The 17,379-nt window shown below is 41.2% G+C and overlaps 1 protein-coding gene across 1 annotated transcript; it reads right to left on the reverse strand.

The window, feature by feature from the left end:
- Positions 1-711: 711 nt before the first annotated feature.
- cUnh6orf62 (chromosome Un C6orf62 homolog) lies at positions 712-9,766 on the reverse strand. The gene is made up of 5 exons (XM_084080982.1): positions 8,000-9,766; positions 7,648-7,824; positions 5,704-5,829; positions 3,939-4,073; positions 712-2,468 (listed from the first exon to the last, which is right to left on the reverse strand). Exons 1-5 carry the CDS (start codon positions 8,126-8,128, stop codon positions 2,343-2,345), a joined length of 693 nt encoding a protein of 230 aa, XP_083937108.1. The 5' UTR covers positions 8,129-9,766; the 3' UTR covers positions 712-2,342.
- Positions 9,767-17,379: the final 7,613 nt, after the last annotated feature.

Raw genomic sequence — 17,379 nt, forward strand, 5'->3', positions numbered from 1 at the left:
CCCCACACAGGTGACATGGGCTCAAATTCTAGGCGTTACACTCATAATAGGCGAAATTGGGCCTCTTCCTTACTTCACAGGTCTTACCACTTATACTAATTAAGGCTCTGTTCCATTCTGGTCAGTCTCAGGGTGCCGATATTGTACACTCTGCTACAACAGTTGGTTCCAAATGGCCCTTCACGGATGTGTAACTCCTGAGTGTACAAATGGAACATTTGGGATCCATTTGTACACTGTTGAGTTATTGAGGTCCTTGAAATTAAAGTTTGAGAACCACTGCGCTACAATAAATGGAACAGAGCCTTCATTACAATCATAGAAATTGGGCATCTGTGAAGGACATAAGGAAGAAGCCCAATTTCTTTCCAATATGGCTGCTGTGCATAAGAGTGCATTACCTCATGTAGAACTGAGCATTTGGCTGTAAAATCAGCCTGTCACTGACCTTTTCATCTTCATTTAATATTTTTTGGGTCTATTTTTAAATAAGCTGTATATGAGTTCATGTATAACGGAGAGGACATGACACGTAGATTGTGGCTTTAACAAGTCACCACCTCACTGTCGCAATCAAGGCTGTTGTAAATTGTTTTGAAATGATTTACATTTGTGACCAATAAATGAATTCTTTGAATGGTCGGCAACATGCTACTGGATTCACAAGCTCAACCAAACATACATGCAATAAAAAAAAGACAATAGTTATGCTTTCAAATTTTGCATTGTATTGGGATATGTTCAGCAGTGTTGATTTGAGAATCATTGCAGAATAAAGCAAAAACAAATGACCCACCCTAACCCCTTTCTATGTAACATAATGAATCAACATGGAGCTAAATTATATGTACTCATCTGTGCTTCGGATTCTTTGAAAAGCAAGCTTGCAAAGAAGAATTTCAATTTTAATAAGCACTGCAGCAAATTATTTCTTTTTTTTAGTCAGTCAAATTAAAAATCTGTTAAACTTTCCTGTTAGGTACATTATATTTAAACATTAGTTCCTCAGCATTTAGTTAACCAATAACCCACACTCCCCAAAAACATAAAACATCACTTTCAGTAGCTTAAATCAATAGTGCATGAATGGCTTGCATGTGACAACCATGAGCAACTAAACCAAACATTTCAACTGTCTGCATCTGTCACACCTTCCAATTCTGATTTTACCAAAGGTCTGCCCGTAGAGCCCGACTGATATATCGGCCATTATTTGACTTTTTCAGTGACTATGCCTTGTGTCGCAATAGTTATAGGCTATAGATTTTCAAAAACAGCCGATCTACAAGCTGTCAACACATCACATTGCGAAAATGAAGATCGGCTATTAAAAAATGTTAAAAATAAAGTTCAGTTTGTTTTCTTTTTTTAATCAATCAAAAAACAGTTTTTTAAATTTTGGTTTAGAAGTTAAATCACAAATCAGTTTTTCAAATTGATTCGAGAGTTTGCACTTTTTCACAAAATACTGGTCAAAATTGTCGGTAACCGGTGGTCTAGCACTGTCCAAAATCCGGATCGGACCAAAACATCTGGCATCAGTCAGGCTCTACTGCCTAGCATGTTTAGAGAAAAAGCAAATGACACCTGAAAGTTAAACAAACTGTCCAGCCAAAAACAAAACAAAAACCTAACAGGTTCAAAAAGAGAAGCAATACCTACACCAAATGACTTTGACAAATATTGTTCATCTTGTTATCTTTGTCTATACAGGAGTTTTAAACACCCATTCGTGCCTGTCCTTGGTCAAAAGATTGTGTAAAGGTTGTTCTAGAAATCCCCCCAGGTATCTTTACATCACAAACAAGCTTTTTCAATCCTTTTGTATTGACAGCAAGGATTATCAAACATGTCCGACTGAGGACCTCCGTGAAGACCTGTGTTTTGTGTGTTTTTTTTGTTCCTGTTTTGTGACAACATAAAAGAGTTCCTTCGGTGACAGGTGTTGTTGACAGTATGGCTCCCAAGAGAACAAACAACCACTCAAAAACCAACGTGCAGGTTCAAATAAAAAGTGGATGAGCGAGAAGGGTGGGGTTGAACAGGGGTGAGTGTTGAGGGTTGAACAAAAAATAAAAGGGGAGGAGGGGGCGACCAATCCACAGGATGGGATGTACGGTAGGGTGATGAAGGCAAAAAAACATAAGGAACTGAATCGGCTTCAGGTCGGGGAAGAAAAAACTAAAAACAAACAAAAAGGAAGGAGTGGGTGACAAATAGGACAGATCCAAGCACAAGTTCAATACTATTGGATGGAAAAAAGGGGGCGGTGAGAACTAGATCAGGTTGATTCAGTAGTTTTAGGTATACGTGGGGAGAGAGGAGGGTTCAGAGTGGGTGTCCTAGTCAGGCATGTATGGGCGGAGGTGGTCCTCGATGTCTCCCACACCCCAGCAGGTCAGCTGGTCCTGGGGCAAGTACAGGCAGAGGCTGCACAACTTGAACACGGTTGCCTTGGTTTTAGGAGTCTGAAAGAGCCATAAAACACAAAAGATTTAACAACAAAAAAATAGAGGCTAAAGCTTACTTGTTTTGGAGGGGCAAGCAATACGGTTTAGGATTTGGGCATATTATAGCCTAAACAGAAAAGCAGATCTACAAGCTCACAGTGTGTTGATAGGATGAGTTATGAGCCAGTAGATCGGCTATTTTCACCGCTTTTGCTTGACAGTCATATTATGAAATACAAAACAACAAGCTTAAGCTCCCCTATATCCAATTTTATGTTCCATTTCTGCCTGAACGATGCTATGGCAAGTTGGCAACCAGGTGAAACATAACTCTCCTACAACTTCACCTATAAAATACAACTCAGTAGAACAACTAGCCAATGACAGCGTGGCTGGCCCGCCGGGTGATGGTACCAAAGCCATGCACCAAAAAGATTAAGCAGTGTCAGTTCTCATTTGACCAATTTGCCACAGCAACGTGTATTGGCAGAAAAAAAGAAATGGAGAAATAAACAAACAAAAGTACACAGTAAATGAAAATGATTTTATGCAGCATTGTAACTGATGGGGGCACAACATTCACTTGAGGGGGAGGGTTCTGGCTTTTGCCTGGTCAAGACACCGGGCCTGCCCTCAGTCACCAGGAAGAGCCAGATGGAACAGAACACACAGAAATAGTCCCCTTATAAGACGCCATCACAACGCCATCACGCAGGCAGGTTGCACAAGAGCCTGACCGTTCATAAGACGCAATGGAGAAGAAGTTACGTGTAGAAATGCATTTCATCAAACCTTCGGCTGCAGTTTGCCTGCCATTGCGAAGGGAGAAGGCTTAGTGTACTGTGACGTCTCCTTTAATATACTGTATACTCATTGGTTTCCCATGTGCGATTCCCAAACCAGCTGTTCTCGAAACCCCACTCCCAATCGCTGTGATTGGCTTCGACTCGCAGGGGGACCTCGTTGCCGCGACGTTGAGTGAAACAAGATGAACGCAACCTGTGTGCAACTGTGCATGTGCACAGTCTCAATGTTTGTATACAAATAATGAAGTCTGTAGTTCCGAAACATACAGTAGCCGTGTCACCGGGATTAATCATGTGCCATATTTCGCCAAAAACTTAGAATGTTAATGTTGTGCTTAAATGGTCTATGGTTCCTCTGGGATCACTAAACAGCTAAAAGCAAAGGCTGACCAATACCGGAGGGATACTTAAACGACATGAACCCTAGCAAACCCCATTATGGGCATGTCGATATGTAAACCTTCTGCGAAAATAGGCAAACATTCTGTGAAAGTAGCAGATCTACAAGCTCAACTAGCCACTACACATTGAGAGCTTGTAGATCGGCTGTTTTCGGCAAAGAGATTTGTGTAGACGGGAAAAAAAGGAGGACCAATTATAGACCCCTGGGTTAAGTTTAAGTGATCAAGCAATCTACAGCACGACCTCAGTTGTCTATCCATAATGCTGGTGTCAGACTCACCTGTAAGTGCTGTCTATTCATGAAGAGGAATACAGACTGGGCGGGGTTGTTCAGCACCATTCCAGCCTTGTCCTTGCGGCCGACAGCGTGCATGAACTGCTTCTCGTAATCTCCGTGATGAAATTCAAACTTGGCCTGTTAACGCAGAGGAAGTTTCATTTGCTACATCCACATAGACGTTACAGGATATGTCACCACTTCTGCTATAATGAAAGTATAAGAGTTGCACAATATGTGGGCCATGAGGGCAGTGCAATGTCATCATCGTCAGCAGGTGTGTTTATGTGTATATTTGAAGTGTGGCATGTGTATGAAAGTATTGTATGCGTTTTATCTTATGACTGCAGGATGGACAGTCCAAAGCATATTTCCCCACAAGGACAATAAAAGTCCAGTATAATTGGCAGCAAGGAGGAAAATAAACACATCAACCAATTCCCCCAACTTAAGCCCAGTTTTTACTTTGTCATAATGGTGCTGTGTGCCAAAATTTGCCAATCTACAAGATCACAAAGCGTCACGGCGGCCATTACGACAGTGCATAAATTGGGCATCAATCGTTATGCCAATTCTCCTGGAACAATTAACTATACTTTACAGCGCCTGTCTCTGCTATCCACCACAGTCGGTCTTGGGGAGGGTGTAGACCAGTGGTTCTCATGGTGGGCCCAAAGACCCCCAGGGGTCCGTGAGGGTCCATTGATGACATTGAGGATTTTACGGTGTAGATTGGGAGAAAAAAAATGGGGGTCTGTGGACTAATGCATATTAAAGTGGGTCTCCTTGAAATTGAATCACTGCTATAATAGCCGTAAAACAATCATTCTCTTACTGGGGGTCCCTTGCATATCTTTTCAAATGGGGGTCTGCGAGCTAATATGTATTAATTGACATGAAAAGGTTTGAGAGCCACTGGTGTAGACAACCACACGACACACATGGAGTCAACAGCCGCTTCTTTTCACATGACAGTGAAGAGTTTCACCAGGAGGAACACGCTATCCGCCAGTTCCACTGCTCGCGGAACAAGTGCCCCGACCGGCCTGTGGGAGTCACGTCTGCAGAAGTCTGGCGTAGCCAGACAACTATTCCATAATCTTTGAACGCTATATAGTCTAGAACTACACGTCCCGAAAGCAGAGAACGGAAGTTGTAATGTCCATCTCTTTGTCATTTTCACAAAAATGCTATTTTAAAATATCTTTAAATTTTATTTTAGAATTTCCATTTCTGATAAGCAGCAAGCTATACATGCTTTGATTTTTTTTAATTTATATTAGGAACATTTTGTAGGACTGTAAAGACGAAACGGAGGCGGGGAGGAGGCCTCACATCCGCTTTATTCTCTGATCATTTTCAACGCTTCCGTGCTCCAGACTGTATGACGGAAGCATTTGAGAATTGTGGGAGGCAACTGTCTGGCTCGCGAGACTACGAGTACAGTGACAAAAAGACCAGAAACCCCTGCCGCCTTTTCACCCATGAACATTTGGAGGCCAATTGGAGGAAATGAACCCCAGGGTCCAGCAGTGGGTGAGTACTTTTAACCCTGCGATACCCATTTGTCACTAAATTGATCACTTTCTACCTGGCGTCCCTATTTGTGGCATAGCCGATTCCCCCAAATGTTCTAAAAATAGCAGTTCTGAGCTTGTAGATCGGTTATTTTCGCCACACAAGACCGTGGATACAATGATAAGACTTCAGCAGACTTGCTGTTGCATTCCCAGTGTTAATACTAATCTAGCATGGTGAAACGTCTAACCTGAACAGGCCTGAAGGGTTCGTCATCGGCCCCTTTCCATCTGGAGAACAGGAGACAGACGATCTTCTCAATGTCATTGCGTGGCCAAAGAATGAAGTCCATCTCCTGTGTGCAACCGATCACATCCTGATGGACACAACATGATGACAAGAACTTAAGTAACGCCTTGTTGATTCCACAACTTCCTTAATCACACAATTTAAATCAAACAGCATGGCAAGTTTAAGGGCTGCAGCTTCTCAATCTTTGCTGCTTTTCTGTTCTAAAGGGTCTCTCAAGTCTGAGTTATACTATGTTACACACCGGTGTGCTGTGCACCCAAAATGGCCAATCTAAAAGCTCACTACAAGCTCACCTGTCGTGAGCAAGTACATATTTCTGGTGCACAACACCGGTTTGCAACTATACAGTAAAACTAGACAAATATGTATGCATTCTGCATTTATGCATTCTCTCATCATAACCTTTATTTAAACTCAGAGTACAATTGAGGGGCAGACCCTCATTTTCAATGTAGCCCGAGGTAACGAAAGACCACAATACTCAACATAGTGGAGTCATGCATAAATAACAATAATTAAAAGGAGTGAATCAGAAAGACAGAATACTTAAAATATCTATAACAGCTTATCTAAATAAACACAGTTAAAATCTTGAACTTAAATGTTAAAAAGGTTCTGACAGCTGTCGACATCATGAATTGACCATTTCTAAGATGATCACTGAAGCCTCTGCCAACGTAAAGGGGATTTCTGGGCAGTTTAACATTGTTTTTAGCACACTGTTTGTGACACTGTTGTATTTGAAGATCAAAAGTGAAAGTGTGAACTGCAATGAAGGATGCCTACATACATTACCACATAGCCCACGTACAAATACTAAATGCTATCTGAAAGAGTTGTGTAGAAATGTTACTCCCCATGGAATCTGCAACATAAGTTTTAAGTGGGAATGCACACTTATATTGGCGAGATGCCGTTTATGAACTGGAACAGCAGCAAGAGCTTTAAGGGAGCATACTCATACCAAGTCAAATTACGTCAACTCAAAGTTGCACAAGCTGTGCAACTTTATGAGCCGAGCTGAAACCCTGTGGGTGGATGTGGTACTTTATTGTCATTATCGTATATTGGGGACTTTCTATATTGTTAGTTAGTTCTTGGTTAATATTAGTAGTCAGAGTTAAGTGTTGTTACTGTTGTAGTCAGTTCAATTTGTCACATTAGGCGACATTCATTTCTGGAATGACAACAAATCAATGACATCAATCACCTCGAATCACTAAACCTAGGAGTGACACACTGTGATTTACCTATAACAAACGGATATTTTCCTAGGGATATCGTCTGTCGGGTAGACACCTTCAATGTCCAAACTGTTACTTTTCAGGATTCAAATAAAAAAATAGCAAAAGAAGCAGATCTACAAGCTCAAAACGCGCTACGTTTCGAGCTTGTAGATCTGCTACTTTTGAGTGACATAGTAGTATGATCATAGCCTGGTTCCAGACAAATCTGCCATTGCAAAAAAATAATTATTTGCCCTCGGCAGATTAGGTCTGGCCCCTCTCAATAGAGATTTTATTTCTCTCCCTCCGAAGTTGTGAGGGACCAATCAGAGCCCAGTATGCAAATAATATGCGGCGGATTTATCACCAGCTGCATTTTTTTTATTTGCCCCTCGGAAATGCAGGTTCCACACAGAGATTCCAGACTAATATCTACGCAGTGATATTAGTCTGGCCATGCCAGGCTAGTATGATCAAGTAGTGCATTAATTTATGAAAAAGGTTACAATATGGAGATAAGAGGTTTCTGCCCAACGGCATCAATATGTAAAAGGCTAAGTGTAGTGTGTACCTGCCTTGTGACACCAGAGAGCAAATATTCTCTACATTGGGGCCTAGAAAGAACACCATCTTAAACACATGGCTCATTGACTTACCCTGCGCATTGACTGGTATCTGGGGGCATGCAATTGCACCACATCTTTTTGCAGGAGATCTATGGAACTCTCAAGGGAGTAGCTGGAATCCCGTACACCTCTGAGGATGTTTTCTTCGTAGTTGTTGGTCATCACTGGCACCACTTCAGCTACCTCAAACAGTGCAGACTTCTTTTTCTGTGAGGACAAACAACAAAGACAAACCATTCCGTCATTGAGTGACACTGCCATAACAGTTGATATTACACAACAATTGAAGTATGTCACGGGAAGATGCAAGAGATGAAATCAAGGCCAACACCCTCACATTAAATTGTACCATGGATAAGATCCCAGTATTATGAATGCTAACCTTCTCTTTGAATACGAAGGCTATATAGATCTTGAAGTCAAACTGGTCAGCCAAAGATTCCCTTTTCTTCCGAAGCTGAGCACGAAGGCGATTCCTTGTTTGGTTTCTTCGTGAGGTTGGGTCCCCCATGGTTAGATTTTGATGGTAGTGCCCTTGCTTGTACAGAATATTTTGGCTATACACTCACTCTCTCAAAGAGGTGTAGCTAGCTACCCTTTGCAGAAATTATACGTCAAACAACTCTATACTAGCTCTTCAAAATACCCGCTAACTACCAAGTGAAAAAGGAAAGAAATCCAAAATCAATCTAAGTCATTTTCAGATTTGTAAAGGGACTATATTGGGAGGGGGGGACGCTTATCAGCATAAGACTACATTTCCTTATTGAGAACTCAAGGATGCATGTTTAAGACATGACTTTTCAATGAGGGCCAAATTAACTTCTTATTCGAGAATCCCTAGATTTTAAAACATTTACTTTCAAATTAAAAAGGGCAAATCAAATTAAATGCACTTATTCTTGGTTGACAGCAAAGGGGCTGCTACTACCAAAACCCATACCAACACTAAATATATATACGTTGCTAGTGAAATTGAAGACTACAAAATCTAGCAAGCAGACAAATCTCCTATAGTTGTAGGGGTGGTCATCTCAGAGTCTCTGATACATGGCTGTGGTTTTGTGGCTATTTAAAGTGTTTGTATAAGTATTACAGACGGATTGGGGGTTAGGAGACAAACATGGCAGCAGGTAAACGCAGATGCCAGGAGAGGTTGGCATCGGGTAACACCGAAATAACTTGACATTTCTGGTATTTTTGTTTCTGCTCAGCGCCATTCAAGGGGCCTACGGTTGTTGTCGTTTGTCATCGTGTCAAACAGTCTATTCTTAGACTAGCTAACACCCCTCCCTCGAGCTAATCTACGCAACACATTCTCCAACACTAGCTAGTTAGTGAACAAACCGAGTCGACTAGCTACATCTTATCTTTCTGTCGGTTTGACAGTCAACTGGCAGACCTAGCTTAAACGTGTAGTCATCTTTGAAAAAAGACGCCCTTTCTTGTTTCGTTTTCACATCGTTTACGGCTGGTTCATGGTTCCGTCCTGGCCTCTGGGTCTGCGGGGCCGTACGTGTGTGTTAGTGAGTGTGTGTGCAAGGGCCGGGACTACCACCACCACGCTGCTAAACGTACGGTTGGTCGGTTAGTCAAACCCGTTACACTACACGGTTGGTCGGACCCGACGTTACACGATTAATCGGTCGACCGTTTCCACTTCGTCGTCAGCATTTTGACACAATTCTTCTGACACATGGAACCGAAGCCCCCCCTCGGTCCAGTGTTGGCTTTATTATAATAATAATAACAACAACAGGACCGAACAACAGCACGACGACGGGGGAAAAGAGGGGATTTGAACGGTTAAACAATGAAATGCGTTGTTCTATGCAGTTTTTCGTCGTTGTTTTTTTTCTCTCCTCTTCGTCGTTTTTTTTCTTCTTCTTTTTCTTCCGTCGTCACAACGTCGTACTCGCCATGTCAAGATAAAGTGAGCATCCAGCCGCAGTCCTCCGTTCTTTCATCACACAAGCGCTGAGTTCTGTCTCCCGGCGGACCCATCTTCACTGCTCTGCTGTTATTTATGTGGATTTGTCTCTTCGTTTCTTTGTCTGCGTCGTTTGTTTTTGTCCCTATTTCACGGTGGGTGATTGTAAGGAGAGCGAGCTGCTCGACGGTCTGAACGAACCTGCCCCCAAAATGGCCGCGACGACACACACGGCTACAAAAGATATGACGACACGCGCACCACGTGACCATGTGGGGGGGGGGGGGGGGGGGGACAACAGGGTGATAGTAGATCTACAAGCTCGCAACGCGTCGCGTTCGCCACGCTTCGTGAGCTTTTAGATCTGCTATTTTTTGCTTCGCGCGACACCGTCGTAGGAGTGACCTGTACATCAGGCACTTTTGGGACCAATTCGCTTTGGATGTAGCATATCCGGTCTTTTTTTTTTTTTTTTTTTTTACCGGATACGGAAATATTATATAATATATATACTATATAATATAACAAAGTTATTTGTTTGTTTTTAGAATACCTTCACAGAATAATAATAATAATCATGCATTTCAAATATTAAAAAAAAACGTGGGTCATTATATGTGGTGTTTGAAGAAAATAAGCCACATTTTGTATGTAATATAAATGTATAATACATTTCATAATGGTTTGAAAGAGAAGTGCCATTCGTAAATGTAGCAGTAAAAATCTTATTTTGATGTTTTGCTTGAACAAAATATGAAAATGCATTATAATCTGACTTACAAAAAGCTATTGAAATCAATCACTTACTAGCTTCTGCATGTTACAATATTTTTGATAGCGTGAAATGCTCCTGGCTCTTGTTTTGTTCTATCAATTGCATATTGAGTTTGTACTGTGTTGTTTTGTGAATAAAAAATAATAAAAAATAAAACTCCAATGAAGAGAGTCACTTCAACAGAAGATTTCACTGTACTTGATCCAATCTCACATTATTCATAATATGACCATTAAATAGTTCCTGGAAGTCCTCTTCGTCCATTTGAATGCATAATTATACATTCATTTTAGGTAGAACTTTGATTTTATGAAATTATTAGCCAATACGGGAATTTATTTACAATATTCATATGTATTTTTCTTGAAATTGTTGTTGACATATTTTAGGCCCTGATTGTATATTGTTTTCAAATTAATTATGTTCTTAAATGTATACTTATGGTAAGCAAAAGCAATCACAGACCATTATTTATTGATCTTTTTAGAGGGAGGGAGGGAGGGGGAGGAATATTTCAAAATTCAGTTTACATACCATTTCTTAAATTCATTGTGGTTTTAAAATCCCTACATGCATAAGTCTGCCGTTAAAAATGGTACATTAAAACACATCCAGGCATGATACATTAAAACATATTAAATTAGTTTAACTGCTCAATTTTTAGGCAATATTTGGGGAAATGTATACAAAGGGGATGGGACGAGGGACAACATAGAGCCACCTACTGGTCAAAGCCTGTAATAGCAAGTACCTACTCTTTGTAAAGTTGTACTCTACTGATGTATTTTTCTTTAAAGTGTTAAATAGCTCTATAATCTGATCTTTCCAGCTCTTTAGTGAACAGTAAATAAATGTTCAGGTTGGGAAACCAATTTCATCCAATCAGGAGAGGATTCATACAGGATAAAGGGAAATTGGAAGTGATGAAACAAAAAACAAGCAGACAAAACCTGAACTGGAACACTATCAAGCTGATGAATGGGTTATTGTCGAAATGAAATTGGCAAGCCACCTGAAAATGTGTTTTCTGTTAATTAAAAATCACATAGTATAGAGCGGCGCCAGCGCCGCTAAAAAAACATGAGGAAATAAAAAATAAACCTTGACATCATAGTGATGTCATGAATAGTCCCCTTGCCTGACCAATCAGAACCTTGACGGGCCTGACCAATCAGAACGTTGACGGACCTGACCAATCAGAACCTTGGCGAGCCTGACCAATCAGAACGTTGACGCAAAAGCCAGGTATAGAGGGCTAATATCGCGCCGCTAAAAAGATGGAGAGACAGAGAGTCCCCCGCTATTGAACAAACACTATAGGCCTACCAGTGAGTACTATCACAATATAAAGCTTTACCCTTTTCATAAAACACAGGTTGTTTTAACATATTTTATACATATTTTTCATCTGATGCCTATAGATAGATAGATAGATAGATAGATAGATAGATAGATAGATAGATAGATAGATAGATAGATAGATAGATAGAATACTTTATTGGCAGTTTTAAAACATCTAGAAAAATGGAAGAAATACTCAGATTTGAGTAAGAGTATCAATACTACTATAGAAATAGGCCTATTCTGTTACAAATAAAAGGCCAGTATTACAAATTTTACTTGAGTGAAAGTACAAAAGTATTGACATCAAAATATAGCCTTTTTTGGGTCAATTTGTAAAACAACTTTGAAAATAGCAAATCTACAAACTCACTTTTTTAATCCCTACTTCCTTGGCCTACTGGCAGCAGCAAATAGATTTGGTGTGGATTGGTTTAGGGGTTTGTGAGATTAGCCAACAGACAAGCACACACAGTCAGACAGAACCTCTTCTAGACCAGTGGTTCTCAAAGTGGGGTCTATTTTTGTATTTTAGCCATATAAAGCCATCCCATAAAAGCATGATTGGTTCTCAAAGTGGGTCCTTGGGGGGGTTCCAGGGGTCCCCAGCAAAAGTAGTTAACATAGCGTCACAATCAGCACAAAACATTTTCAGATGGGGGTCCGTGGCCAAATAAATATCAATTTGGTGGTCCTTGACATGAAAAAGTTTGAGAACCATTGATATAAAGCCATGCAATAATAGCATTGGCCTTTTTACACATTGACCATCTGGACGGCTGTGTTCCAGAGCCTGCCTTGGTGGGGTCACTATGGCCATCAATTTGCCATAATCGGGAGATAAAAAGGCATTGACTTCCCTGATCTACCATAATAGGGAGCAGTGGTGGAAAGTAAGTAAGTACATTTACTCATTAATAATTTTTAGGTACTTTTACTTTACTTGAGTGCTTCCACTTTTCTATACTTTGTACTTCTACTCCATTACATCTCAAAGGTAAATAGTGTACTTTGTACTCCACTACAATTACAATACAAAGTTACTTTTTAGATTTAGATAATTAGTAAGCACAATTTTGTAAGTATATATTTGGTGCCAATACTTTTGTACTTTTACTCAAGTAAAAGTTTGAATACAGGCCTTTTATTTGTAACAACAGAGAATTTCTACATTGTGGTATTGATACTCTTACTAAAATCAGTACTTTTTCCCCACTGATAAGGACATAATCAGGGAAGGGCTTCCCTGATTTGCCCTGGGCCAATAGGGAGATACACAGGCATCGGCCTCCCTGGTTGGCCAACCCCTCCCATCCACTTCATGGACTGGCCAAGCTTAGCCGGATGCTTGTGCCATTATATTAATTATAAGTGGTAGCGAGCACAGAAAAACACCATTCTTTTGGAGAGCAACACTCCAGGATTCCTCGTGTCTGCCCTAATGAAGGCAACCTTTGGGTCGAAACGTGTTGGCAATTATTTTACTTGTTCAATTATGCACTAAGCCTGACATTAAATCAAGTGTCTTGGATTATTTTTTTGTTTTTGTATGGATTTTTCCACCCTCTTGGAACCACAGACCACTTCTAATACCTCTTCACAAATCTTGAACGCCGGAGCACTCTTTTTCTCAAGTTTCTTGCAGGAATCCAATTTGATCCCAGTTGGTGCTGTTTTGTGAAATGTTTCGCTGGACGGTGCATTTGAAAGACGCACCAAAGGGGTTCCCCACCGGTGCTGCTGTAGCAGTCGGGTGCCAAGTCTACTACTTCGGAGGGTCCTACAAAGCAAAGGGTCAGATTGAAGTGCACATCTTCAATACGGTGTCTTTCCGTTGGATGAAATTGCCCCCGCCGGTGACAACTGGAAGAGGAGAGCGTCCCCTTGAGGTTCCCCCCATGCGCTGCGGCCACACAGCTGTGCTGATAGACGATATCGTCTACATCTGGGGGGGACACTCTAGCCCGTGGATGTACAGCAGTGAGCTTTACACATTCGACGTCGACACCCACAGATGGTTCAATCCAAAGATTTACGGGAGTGTTCCGGAAGCGAGGGACGACCACACGGCCTGTGTCTTGGGGAAGGTCGTGTATATCTGTGGAGGATGCAACGAGCTGAACGTATACACTAATGACGTCTACAAGTTGGACACCGCCACAATGGTCTGGTCTCTAATCAACACCAAAGGCATTCCGCCACCTGCTTCATCGTGTCACTCTGCCACTGTCATCGGGACAAAGATGTTTGTATTTGGGGGCTGGGGGGGCCAGTGGGACCACTACAACGACATCAGAGTGTTCGACACGGAGACCAACTGCTGGCTGAGCACGCCTTCTGCACGGCTTCATCCAGAGGAACGCATGGGCCATTCAGCCTTTGCCTACGATGGAGAGCTGTACATATTCGGCGGCGACAAGGTTGACCAGGACTTCACGGATTTGTGGAAATTGAATCCCGGGACCTTCTCCTGGGCGAAGGTTGTGCCCAAAGGGAGTGGCCCGTGTGCAATGTCCAACATGTGCTGTTGCATGGTGGGAGATCGTATCACCCTCTTTGGAGGGTGTTGCACACCCGATGACCTGCACATCTTAGACTTAAGCCCTAGTCTGCAGACATTATGCAAGCTGGCAGTTATTCAGTACGGTCTGGAGCAGACCGGACTACCACATGACATCAGGTGGGAACTGGCAGCCATGACAAAAAACAAAACAGCGAGCCTGTGAAGAACAGGAGTGCCGTGCCGAGTGCTGAGTCTTTCCTTAAGTAAAAGTGTCAATACTGTAATGTAGAAACTCACAAATAAAAGTCTGGTAATCAAAATGTACTTTAAGTACCAAAAAGTACTAATTATGCACGATGTCCCGTTTCACAAGGTATCATGTATGAAATATTTTGAAAATAGTTGTGAGCTTGTAGAAGTTTAAATAGGGCTGAAGTGGTTAATGTATGTTGTATAATAATAATTAAAATCTACAAAGTAACTAGTAACTAAAGTAACTAGTAACAAACAATTGTCTCAGATGTAGTGGAGTAGAAGTAAAAGTATTGAAAACTTCAAATACTCCAGTAAAGTAAAAAATACATTTAAAAAAGTACAGAACTTGAGTACATGTACTGTGCAGCACAATTATATCTATCAATGAAGCCAGATGAAACAGATCAACTGGCTAAACTTCAAGCATGTCTTATAGACATCAAGAGTTGGATGACCCGTAATTACCTACTCCTCAACTCGGACAAAACTGAAGTTATTGTACTTGGCCCTAAGCACCTCAGAAATAAATTAGCCGATGAGAATTTTACCCTAGATGATATTACCTTGACCTCCAGGGCCACTGTAAAGAATCTGGGAGTCACGTTTGACCAAGATATGTCCTTTCAGTCCCACATAAAACAAATTTCAAGAAATGCCTTTTTTCACCTGCGTAATATTGCAAAAGTTAGGCACATTCTGTCCAAAAATGATGCAGAAAAACTTGTCCACGCATTTTTTACTTCTAGGCTGGACTATTGCAACGCTTTACTATCAGGCTGCCCAAGTAAGTCCCTAAATAGCCTGCAGCTAGTCCAGAATGCTGCTGCGCGCATACTGACAGGAACCAGAAGAAGAGATCATATCACTCCTTCATTGGCCTCTTTGCACTGGCTCCCGGTTAAATACAGAATCGAGTTTAAAGTTCTTCTCCTCACATACAAGGCTCTCAATGGACAGGCACCAGTATATCTCAAAGAACTCATCGAGCCCTATAAACCAGCCAGAACACCACTGCGCCCACAGTATGAAAAAATGCTTACGGCTCCAGGAAACCCCCAAAAAAGTTAGAACAGGAGGCAGAGCATTTAAGTTTCAGGCACCTCAGCTGTGGAACCTTCTCCCAGTCTCAGTCCACGAAGCAGACACACTCTGTATATTTAAGACTAGACTAAAAACCTTTCTCTATGATAAAGCCTATAGCCGAAGTGTATAGACTCAGTCACCCTATAGTTATCCTCTCTCCCCTCCCCTGAGCCCCCCCCCCCCCCCCCCCCCCCCTTCTCCTCTCGTCCTCTCTCTTCTCGTCCTCCCTTTGGTTGTGTGGGTTTGTGTCCCAATGGTAAAATGGTACAATCGTGATTAAAGGTTGTTACACACCGGGGCGATTTTTTTCGTGCGAATAATGCGTTTTTTTTTTAAACCTTAAAATCAATGGCTCCGTACATGGAGCAAAAAGGCGAAAAAGCGAAGCGGAAAAGCGTCTTTTAATTATTCGGAACGATTCCGAATTTTGCGTATATTCGCTATATTCACCGGTGTGTAAGGACCTTAACCCTGTACGGATTCACGCTCTAGTAAGGCCTGCCACTAATTCTACAACCGGGGACCCGCTCCCCGGAGTTTCTTTTATTTCCCACGTCGCAGGTCCATGGACTATATTATACTATCATATATATCTTACACTATTATATGTGCTACTATTGTTACTGTTACTACCTGCACTGTATCTCTTTCTGTCTCTCCTCTGTCTCTGTATCTCTTTCTGTCTCTCCTCTGTCTCTCTCCCCCTCTCTCTCTCTCTCTCTCTCTCTCTCTCTCTCTCTCTCTCTCTCTCTCTCTCTCTCTCTCTCTCTCTCTCTCTCTCTCTCTCTCTCTCTCTCTCTCTCTCTCTCTCTCTCTCTCTCTCTCTCTCCTCTTTCCCCGACACGGTCGAGGCAGAAGGCCGCCACCCTAGAGCCTAGGGTCTGCCTGATGTTTCTTCCAGTTAAGAGGGAGTTTTTCGTTGCCACTGTCGCAAAATTTGCTTGTTCAGGGTGGGATTGTCGGGTCTCTTCTCTATGTAAAGTGTCTTGAGACAACTTGTTGTGATTTGACACTTTAATAAAATTGAATTGAATTGAATTGAACTCTGGGAGTGCCATTATTTTAGTCACATTATTCCATTCACTCTAAGCATTTTATATTGCTCATTTCCCTGTATGCCTGTCTTGATCTGAATAGCCTGAGGGTAAGGAAGGAATTACTTCCTTTATTAGAGACATAAAAGGTCCTTATAATACATCTGCATAAACAGGCCTGCTCTGCCCATCTCAGTGCATTGTACTTTTACTCCACTACAATTATTTGAAAACGTTAGTTACTAGTTACCTTTCGGATATAAATTATCATATTATAAAACATTCATTAACCATTTCAGCCCTATTTTATACATAGGCTATTAGCCGATCTACAAGCTCATAATGTGTCGCGATGAAACGCGTTGTGAGCTTGTAGATCTGCTATTTTCAATCATTTTAGTATTACTTTTGGTACTTTAAGTACATTTTGATACCAATACTTTTGTACTTTTACTCAAGTAAATGTTGCCATTGAACATACAGTAGGATGGTATACAGTCAGAGATGTTAACTACACAGTTATTAGTATGATAAGCTTGTTTAAAATGTTAAAATGTTTTTTTATTATAAAAAAAAAATCATTAAATAGATTATTTCGATTAACTCTTGCACCCCTTGTTTTGTTTGTAACTTAAAGCATTTTTTAATATCTAGAAAGATGAGAGAGTCTGACGTATTATTATTAAAGCTGTTGTTATATTAGCTTACGGTCAGCAAGTAGTTTACAATATCATTATAGCCTTAGCATTATGTTTTCAGGAATAGGCTTATCTAACTAAGTCAAATTACTTTTTATCAGTAAATTCCTAATTATAAAACATTGAGAAACAGTAGCCTATTT

The sequence above is a fragment of the Gymnoscopelus microlampas genome (assembly GCF_963454915.1).
Source record: "Gymnoscopelus microlampas genome assembly, chromosome: 15".
Taxonomy (NCBI): domain Eukaryota; kingdom Metazoa; phylum Chordata; class Actinopteri; order Myctophiformes; family Myctophidae; genus Gymnoscopelus; species Gymnoscopelus microlampas.

Bases quoted from the DNA above. Each gene is read 5' to 3' on its own strand.
- cUnh6orf62 (XM_084080982.1), bottom strand. From the start codon at position 8,128: ATGGGGGACCCAACCTCACGAAGAAACCAAACAAGGAATCGCCTTCGT. The intron at 4,074-5,703 runs GTTAGACGTTTC...CTGCGTTAACAG, and splicing joins AACCCTTCAGGCCTGTTCAG to GCCAAGTTTGAATTTCATCA. The intron at 2,469-3,938 runs GTGAGTCTGACA...TGGCTCTTTCAG, and splicing joins TGAATAGACAGCACTTACAG to ACTCCTAAAACCAAGGCAAC.